Here is a 9,766-nt window from a genome sequence, read left to right on the forward strand (position 1 = left end):
TTTTTCTGTCAGAGGCTGGAATGAACGCCATTGCTGTTTAGAGCTGTTGCGACATGACCTTTAGGAAGAGTATTGCTCCCAGGGCTGCCCCATTTCCATCTGAGCTGGCTGAGGCATTCCCGAGCATGAAGAGTCCGCAGTAGAGCATCTGCCCCATATTGTGTGTGTGATGCCTTTCTGTGTTCTTTATGCATTTCCCAGAGTGGGGAATGTAGGATGCCTAGAGGAAAGCACGGGGCAGGATGGCCATAAAGGATTTTTTTAAAGATGATTGTTTCCCAGGCTCCAAGGGCCTGGAGATGGAGGCCATCTGGATCTTGAGACAGTGTGTGTTACTGAGATGCCCACAATGTCCTTGTGGTGTGTTGTCCTTGGCTGGATGCCAGGTGCCTCCTCGAACTACTGTGTCATTCCTATCTACAGTCAAACACAGGGAGAAAACGAGCTGAATAAACCCCACTTGTGGTCCAAGATAAGGAGTCAGCAGTAAAGTATCTGCCTGACACTGTGTGTGTGTGATGCCTTCATATGTTCTTAATGTTGCTGTCATTGATGGGAAGGGTAAGCAAAAGTAGGTTTGAGCCTTGAGGTGACAAAGGAAACTATTTCATGTCCCAGAAGTGAATGTGGCAGTGGCACTGAGTAGGGCCTGTCCTTGTCAATATCAAAAGTCGCACATGTGGAATCCAAGGAAAGCAAAAGGTGTTATTTTCTACCTCCAGTCAGCAGGGGATGTTCAGCCACTTCCCAGGAAGCAGGCCCTCATTCGGAGTAGTGGTTGCTCGGTGAGAGAAATATCATAACTAATGCCCCACCATCGTCCTCCTTTCTGTTAGCTTTTATATCTGAGCAAGCATCATATGATATGGAATATGCCATTGGTCACTTTGGGTCATGTGCCCTGGATATGTCCCCTCACAAGATCTTGCCCACCTGTAGCCTTCTGGTGAGAGTGTGGGGAAAGGTTGGAGAGACAGCTTTGGTGCTGTGCAAACACTGCTCAGCAGTAGTCAAAACAGTGGTGTTTTACCACTGCCTTTCTATCTACCAACAGAAGCACAGCATTATAAGGGCTGCTATGAGGCTCAGCCAGACCCAATAGAGTTGTCTGAAGTTCTGAAGATGCCACACCATAGTGTCCCTGGTGCTGCTGCCTGCCTGACATAGGCAAAGTGTTGGTAAGAGGCGATGAAATGCAGACTGCTGAATGTTGTCTGATGAACATTTTCACTGCTGTCTTGGGAAGGGTGTTGTGGGAGGTTAGTGCTTCAACCTGCTGTCCTTGTGTGCTGTTTTTCATCTATAAGTAGATTCCGCACCGCTGATGCTGCCATGATGGTTCCGTGGTCATCCTCAGTCAGGATTTGTAAGGGCACATGATGAGGTGGATGTAACCTTTGTGGTCTTGACTTCCCCTGCTTGTGCAGTTGCACATTGGCTTTGGTAGGAACGTGTGTGTGTGGTATGCCATTGCACGCACAGCTCATTCTGATGTGTGCATGTTCAGAGAAAAGCCTGCAGAGCAGCCCAGCTCTGGGTTTAGGTGGCACAAATTCCCCCACCCGGTTGACATGGTGAGATTGCTTGCGCTTCAGCCTCTGGTGTGGTTCTGTCCAAGAATAAGATCTGTGTGGAGTGGGATCAGAGGTGTCAGAGCTCTGATCGCAGAATCCTTAAGAACTCCATTTCTATATGAAATTGCTGAAAAAGCACAAAGCATCCAGGCAGATTCCATCTGCTGTCCTTGTGTAATAGCGGTCATCTACAGGAGTTTCCACAGCCATTGATGTTGCCGTGTTGGTTCCTCGATCCTCCTCAGGCAGGATTTTAACAGGGAGGTAAGGAGGTGTGTGTGACCTTTGGGTGCTCAACTTTCCCTGCTCGTCTGGTCTCAGCAGAGATGGTGTGTCCTCTTGCCAGTGTTGACTCATTCTGATACGTGCACATAGACACGAAACCCTGCACAGCAGCACAGCAGCACAGCTCTGGTGTTGTGTCGTGGAAATTCTCCCACCCAACTGGTATTTTGGGTGTGCTTGCGTTTCAGCCTTTGGTGTGGTTCTCTCGAGGAATAAAATCCCTGCAGAGTGGGATCTGAGGTGTCCCAGCTGTAATCACAGACACTCTAAAAATGTGCAGCTCTGTGGTGTTCCCATTGGAGATTGCTGAGAAGGGGCAAAAGGCTTCCGGGTGCAGTTCATGTGTCTGGGAAGAGTCTGCCAGGCACTGTGTGGCTTTGCATTCCTCCATAGTTTCTTTCTGCCAGTTGTGAGGGAAGGTGAGGATGTGCAAACGCCTGGGTTGTGCTCAGAGTGGGGTTTAGAGCTGGGGCATGTTGTTGGGTTAGAGCAGTATCTGGGTCTTGTAGTTGTGATCCTGCTAGTGGCACCGAGCAGGGCCTGGTCATGTGTTAAGGGTGAGGGTGACTTTGAGCGGGGAAGAGGGTTGCCTGGGGGGAATGGAGATGCTGGGTTGAACACGGCCTGTGTCATTGTGGGAGGACTGGAGAATGTCTGCTCAGCCCTGGAGATGACATTTGCCATGGCACGGGACAGAGTATATTCCAGAAGAAATCCTTGAGAAGACTCCCAGCACACACTGCTACTTTCCCACAACCTTCTTGGGACCTCCAGAAGTTCCACATATGGTAAGGCACTGGTGATCTTTGTGGTATTACTGATTGTTAAGTCATGTGATAGACATGCCTTTAGTTCCTTTCTTTTGACATGGAATGTTACTGCTCAAGTGGAAAATTTTGCACATTTTGGTCACGGAGCCACCCTTCACCGAATATCTCTGTGTTATCTTTCTGCTCTGAGTCTTGCTAAGCAGGGGAAGAAGTTCTCTCTCTATTCAAGATGTTGGCAGTCCTTTGGTTTCAGTACAGTGGAATGGGTCTGGTTTCCTTCTCTGCTCTTACCAAAACCTCCCACCCTTTTGTGTTTTTCTTCTCTCTCATTGGCAGTGTGTTGGTAATGGTTGGTGAGATGCAGCCTGCTGAGTTCTGCAGCTGTCAGTCAGGTTGCAGATATTTCAGTGGTTGGCCATCAGTGTAAGATGTTGCTTTTCCCACTCTCTGGAGCCGAGGTTGACATTCACAAAATGTTCTTGGCTTTCACGTCTCCCTCTTGCTTCCGCTGTGATAGCAGTACATAATGGAGCACTGCGGACTGTTGAGTGGTTTCAAAGCTTTTGGAGAACCACAGTAGTTTCTTTCTTGACAGAAATCACTGTTAATTGTAAGGTAAAATGTCTCTCAGAGCCAGCTGGCCTGTCCTGAAAATGTTTCTTTTCCAGAAGAAGCAACCACGAATTCTACAGGTGAGTTTCTTGTACCTAAAGAGGCTGTATTTGAGATACTGTACTTCTGTTCCCGTTCAGTCGTGGTACCTTCATGTTGGGTCAACCAAATGTGTCCTGGATCGTAATGCCTATAGGTTTGGACAGCAAAGCACCGCCACCTGCTTTTGTTCCTGCTTCTGCTGCTTGCAGGAACAGCATGAGCTGATGGCAGAAGGACAGATGGGGAGGACCCCAGTGCATTTCTGGGAGTGGATGTGTTTAGCATAGATGGGATTTCATATCCAAACCTCTGTGGTCTTCCCTTCGTGGCGTTTGTTTGGCTGAGTGACGCATGGCTCACATTAATGATGGAGTTCATGGGTACCAAGGTTCTTGGAGTGTTGTTCTGGCAGTGCGTGCCTGCCTGCAAGAAGAGGCAAGGGCTTGACATGTGGTGAGAAGCTGGAAAAAGTAGCTCTTCATCGGGGTGCAGGGAGAGTGCTTGGGAGCTGTGGTTGCGCCATGCCTTTTCAGCTTTCTTGGAGGATTGGTTGCTGGGCTGGATTTCCCGAAGGGAAGACTGCCCTGGATTTCCTGAACTCTTTGGAGCCTGTTTCATGAAGGTCTGAGTACCTTGGCCTTGGGCTTTTGTCTCTGATGGCGGTGGATTGTGTTCTGATGTGGCAGAGCTGTTCTTTGCCATGTGATGGCCTTGCTGTGTTGTTTGCTGGTTCCTTGAGAGGACTGGGGGCTGCAAAGTATGTCCTCCTTCCTGAAGGTGAGAGGTGGTGAAGGGGAAGCCCCCCTGTCTTGCGTAGACTGGAGGAAAGCAGGAATGACGTTCCCCACCCGGATGGCTGGCAGGCAGAAGGGAAGAGTCATGAGAGCTCTTGCGAAAAGGCATGTTCATCCTTGATATCGAGCGCGGTGTAGGCATGTAGAAAACATTTTGTTAAAGGCAAAAATGAAAAGAAGAAACAAATATGGAAGCAGCAATGTGGAAGCAAGGGTAGGGCAGGTCAGGTAAAAAAAAAGAAACAGGAGGAGATGGAAAAGCAGACGAAAAAGAAAAAAGATGAAGAGAGAAGTGAGAAAGGAGGGAGAGGAAAGACTGTATGCAAGGAAGAAGCAAGCATGTAAAGAGAGAAGGAAGAAAAGAATGGAAAGGAGGAAGAGATGGTATGGGAGATGACCAGCATCACCGCCGTTATCTCTGCATGCCGAATGGAGGTGAGGAGCTCGGCATCCTGGGTGCTCCAAGGCGCTGTGCAAGGCTTGATGAAAGGTGGAGGAAGAGGAGTGGGAGCTCATGCCTTAGGGCATGTCCGTGCTGCATGGGGTGAGGGTGGTGTAGTCATCTAGAAAAGATGTTGGTGAAGGAGCCAAGGAAGAGACAAAGAGAGGACAGGGACGAGAAGGTGGAAGAAGAGCAGGAAGGAAGGAAAAATGTAGAGAAAGTGAAGGAAACGAGAACAAAGCAAGCAACAGAGAGAAAGAAGATAAAGGATGATAAGATGGATGAGTTTATTAGCATGCCCGATCGCTCTGGATTGCCGGACACAGAAAGGCGGGGAGGGACATAAAGGGAGAGATAACGAAAGGAGGAAAGAGCGGAAGAGAGGAAGTGAGTAAGGAAGGAAGAAAGATGACAAAGACGAGAGTGATGAAGAAACCTTAAAGCAGATGACCAGGGCGCGCCGATGTTACCTTGCAGGAGTATCGCAGAAGGAAGGTGAAAGAGGAGGAAGGAAACTATGGGAGTAAAAAGCAAGGAAGAAAGGAAGGGCTGATGAGAAGATGTCCAGGACGGGACGACAACACCTGTAGACGCTGAACGGCTTCGGTCCCTAACAGCCTCCGCCTTGGTTAGTGTCCCTCTCTCCGGCACCGGTGGCCGGTAATTAGCGCTGATGGTCCGCAATTAGCGCGGACGGCCCCGGCATTGAGGGCCACCGCCGCGGCGGTGAGGCGACTGGCGGTGTGCCAGCGTGGGGTAAAGGAGGGAGCATGGTGGAAAAAGAAGGGAAAGGGGCGTAAAGGAAAGGGCACGGAAGGCAAGAACGAAAAGGATAAGGGAGAGAAGGAGGAGGCGGAAGAGGCGGAAGGAGAAAAGAGCAGAAAGAGAAGAAAGGAACGAGGCAAGAGAAGGGAAGAAAAGGAATTGTGGGAAGAAAGAAGGGGACCGTACGAAATGAAACGTCAGAAAGAGGAGGAAGAGGAGGAAGGCAGGCATGCAAGCCAAAGGCAGGCAGTGAGGAGACGGACAGCAAGAGGAAGAGGCGGGGGGAGCAGCCGAGCGAGCGGTGGGAGGTGGCCGGCGCGGGTCCGCGGTCGCTGTCGGGGAGCGTGCGAGGCGGCGGAGCAGCACACGGTGTCGCTGCAGGCTCAGGAACGGCGGCGGAGCGGCGCGGCGGCTCCGCCCCGGTGCGGCGGAGAGCCCGGCTGTGAGCGCGGGGGGGGCGGCGCGGCGCGGTGCAGTCAGCAGAGCCGGCGCGTCCGGGCGGCGGCGGGGAGCCGTGCGGGGCCCGTGCGGGAAGGGCGGCGGGTGCGATGGGCGTGTGGTGGGCGCCCGCGGTGCGGGTGCTGGTGCTGCAGGCGGCCTGGGCGCTGGGCGGCGGGCAGGTGCGCTACTCGGTGCCGGAGGAAGCCAAGGCCGGGACGGTGGTGGGCCGCCTGGCGCAGGACCTGGGCCTGGAGGCGGGCGAGGCGGAGGCGCGGCGGCTGCGGCTGGTGGCGCAGGGCCGGCGGGCGAGCGTGGAGGTGAGCGGGGCGAGCGGGGCGCTGGTGGTGAGCTCGCGGCTGGACCGGGAGGAGCTGTGCGGGAAGAGCGCGCCGTGCGCCCTGCGCCTGGAGGTGCTGGTGGAGCGGCCGCTGCGCGTCTTCCACGTGGAGCTGGAGGTCACCGACATCAACGACAACGCCCCGCTCTTCCCCGCCGCCCGCAAAAACCTCAGCATCGCAGAATTCACCACGCTGCCGGGGTCCCGGTTCCCGCTGGAGGGCGCGTCGGATGCAGATATCGGAGCCAACGCGCAGCTCTCCTATGCGCTCAGCCCCAACGAGCACTTTACGCTCGATGTTAAGTCCTCTGATGAAAATAGGAAATCCCTGTTCCTGGTTCTGGTGAAACCGCTGGACCGCGAGTCGGTGGCTGTGCACCGTCTGGTGCTGACGGCGAGTGACGGGGGCCGGCCGCCGCTGACGGGCACGGTGGAGCTGGTGATCTCGGTGCTGGACGCCAACGACAATGCGCCCCAGTTCAACCAGTCGGTGTATAAAGCGCAGCTGCCGGAGAGCGCTACCGAGGGGACGCTGGTGGCGCGGGTGAACGCCACGGATCCGGACGACGGAATCAATAAGGACTTTTCTTACAGCATCGTCAGTTTGGATCCTGCCGGTAACAGAGACCTTTTCACCATTGATCCGAAGACGGGCGAGATCCGTCTGACGGGCGCCCTGGACTTTGAAGACGTGCATTTACACGAGATACAAATCGAAGCGAGAGACAAAGGTTCCCTCCCATTGTCGGGTCACTGCAGCGTGGAGCTGGAGGTGCTGGACGTGAACGACAACGCGCCGGAGGTGTGGGTGACGTCGCTGTCGGTGCCGGTGCCGGAGGACGCGGCGGTGGGGACGGTGGTGGCGCTGCTGAGCGTGTCGGACCGGGACTCGGGGGCGAACGGTCGCGTGCGGTGCGCGGTGTGGCCGGCGTCGCCGTTCGGGCTGGTGGCGACGTTCGCGGGCTCGTACTCGCTGGTGCTGCGGGAGGCGCTGGACCGCGAGCGGGTGGCGGAGTACGAGGTGGAGGTGCGGGCGGAGGACGGCGGGGCGCCGCCGCTGCGCGCCAGCCGCGGGGTGCGCGTGCCGGTGTCGGACGTGAACGACAACGCGCCGGCGTTCGCGCAGGCCGTGTACACGGTGCTGGCGCGGGAGAACAACGCGGCGGGCGCGGAGCTGGCGCGGCTGTGGGCGCGGGACCCGGACGAGGCGGGCAACGGGCGCGTGAGCTACTCGGTGGCGGAGGGCGGCGGCGGCGCGGTGTCGGGCGGGGTGTGGCGGTCGGCGTCGAGCTACGTGTCGGTGGACGCGGAGAGCGGTCGGCTGTGGGCGCTGCAGCCGCTGGACTACGAGGAGCTGCAGGTGCTGCAGTTCGAGGTGCGGGCGGTGGACGCGGGGGAGCCGCCGCTGTGCGGCAACGCGACGGTGCAGCTCTTCGTGGTGGACGAGAACGACAACGCGCCGGCGCTGCTGCCTCCTGCCGGCGGCGGGCCGGGCCCCGGGGCCGCGGGCGAGGCGGCGTCGGGGCCGGGCTCGGGGGCGCTGTGGGCGTGGGCGGCGTGGGGGGCGCCGGCGGGGCAGGTGGTGGCGAAGATCCGCGCGGTGGACGCGGACTCGGGCTACAACGCGTGGCTGCGCTACGAGCTGTGGGAGCCGCGGGGGAAGGGCCCGTTCCGCGTGGGGCTGTACAGCGGCGAGGTGAGCACGGCGCGGGCGCTGGAGGAGGCGGACGGCCCGCGGCAGCGGCTGGTCATCGTGGTGCGGGACCACGGGGAGCCGGCGCGCTCGGTCACGGCCACGCTGAGCGTGTCGCTGGTGGAGGGCGCCGAGGCGGCGCTGGCGGCCGCGGGCTCGTCGGGGCCGGGGCCGGGGCTGCGTGCGGCGGCGGGCGCGGAGGGCGACGCGGCGGCGGCGGCGGCGGCGTCGACGAACGTGTGGCTGGTGGTGGCCATCTGCGCGGTGTCGAGCCTGTTCCTGCTGGCCGTGGTGCTGTACGGGGCGTCGCGGTGGGCGCCGCGGGCGGCCGTGCTGTCGGGGCCCGGGCCGGCGACGCTGGTGTGCGCCAGCGAGGTGGGGAGCTGGTCGTACTCGCAGCGCCAGAGCCGGAGCCTGTGCGTGACGGACGGCGCGGGCAAGAGCGACCTGATGGTTTTCAGCCCCAACTTCCCGCCGCCGCCCGGCCCCGCGGCGAAGGAGACGCAGCCGGAGCCGCCCGCTCTGCTGGACACGGTCAGTGCCCCCCCCTTTCCCGCCCCTTCCCGCGACGCCCCTGCCCCTCTGTCGCCCTTGTCGCCCGCCCCCCTGGCCGGCGGTGGCGGTGGCCGTGCTCAGCCCCCGGTGCCCGAGGGTGGTGGTCGCTGGGCAGGTGCTGGAGGCTCCTGACGGGACCGTTGCACCTGCCTTTGTGTCCTTGCCGGAGCCCCTTGACTCTTGGGGTACGGGAGGAATGAAGATCTGGCCGCACCCTGCAGCAGTTCTTGTCCACAGCTGAGGTTTGCTCATCAGCGTTTGGGTTTTTCTGTCAGAGGCTGGAATGAACGCCATTGCTGTTTAGAGCTGTTGCGACATGACCTTTAGGAAGAGTATTGCTCCCAGGGCTGCCCCATTTCCATCTGAGCTGGCTGAGGCATTGCCGAGCATGAAGAGTCCGCAGTAGAGCATCTGCCCAATATTGTGTGTGTGATGCTTTTCTGTGTTCTTTATGTTGCTGTCATTGATGGGAAGGGTAAGCCAAAGTAGGTTTGAGCCCTGAGGTGGGAAAGGAAGCTGTGTCATGTTCCAGAGATGAACGTGGTAGTGACATGAGTAGGGCCTGGACCGTGTCCTGACGTGAAGGAGGACCTTGTGTAGTGGGAAGACTTGCCTGCAGGAAATAGTAATCCTTGGGAAGACTGTAGGCTATGTTATAAGATGATAAGTATGGGAGATGATGTGTTTGTCTTGATAATGCATTTCCCAGAGTGGGGAATGTAGGATGCTTAGAGGAAAGCACGGGGTAGGATGGCCATAAAGGATTCTTTTAAAGATGATTGTTTCCCAGGCTCCAAGGGCCTGGAGATGGAGGCCATCTGGATCTTGAGACAGTGTGTGTTACTGAGATGCCCTCAATGTCCTTGTGGTGTGTTGTCCTTGGCTGGATGCCAGGTGCCTCCCCCCAACCTGAGCTGCTGTATCATTTGTATCATTCCACTCTTTAGACAAACACGGGGAAAAAATAAGCTGAAAAAAACCCGCTTGTGATCCAAGATAAGGAGTCAGCGGTAAAGTATCTGCCTGACACTGGGAGTGTGATGACGTCATATGATCTTAATGTTACTGTCATTGATGGGAAGGGTAAGTAAAAGTAGGTTTGAGCCTTGAGGTGGGAAAGGAAACGGTGTCATGTCCCAGAGGTTAATGTGGCAGTGGCACTGAGTAGGGCCTGTCTCTGTCCGTGTCAGAAGTTGCACTTGTGGAATCTAAGGAAAGCAAAAGGAGTTATTCTCTATCTCCAGTCAGCAGGTGATGTTCAGCCATTCCCAGGAAGCAGGCCCTCCAGCAGGGGTAGTGTTTGCTCTGTAAGACAATTGTTGTAAGGAACGAATGCCCCACCATCGTCCTCCTTTCTGTTAGCTTTTATATCTGAGCAAACATCATATGGTATGGAATATGCCTTTGGTCACTTCTGGTCAGCTGCCCTGGCTTTGTCCCCTCCTGAGATCTTGCT

The 9,766-nt window shown here is 56.7% G+C and overlaps 1 protein-coding gene across 1 annotated transcript; it reads left to right on the forward strand.

The window, feature by feature from the left end:
• Positions 1–5,101: 5,101 nt before the first annotated feature.
• On the forward strand, positions 5,102–8,573 carry LOC129736654 (protocadherin alpha-3-like). Its single transcript, XM_055718819.1, has one exon. The coding sequence runs from the start codon at positions 5,833–5,835 to the stop codon at positions 8,440–8,442; it is 2,610 nt and encodes an 869-aa protein (XP_055574794.1). The 5' UTR covers positions 5,102–5,832; the 3' UTR covers positions 8,443–8,573.
• The last annotated feature ends 1,193 nt before the right edge of the window (positions 8,574–9,766 follow it).

The sequence above is a fragment of the Falco cherrug genome, chromosome 8 (assembly GCF_023634085.1).
Source record: "Falco cherrug isolate bFalChe1 chromosome 8, bFalChe1.pri, whole genome shotgun sequence".
Classification (NCBI taxonomy): Eukaryota; Metazoa; Chordata; class Aves; order Falconiformes; family Falconidae; genus Falco; species Falco cherrug.

Coding starts and splice junctions, on each gene's coding strand:
- LOC129736654 (XM_055718819.1), top strand. CDS start 5,833: ATGGGCGTGTGGTGGGCGCCCGCGGTGCGGGTGCTGGTGCTGCAGGCG.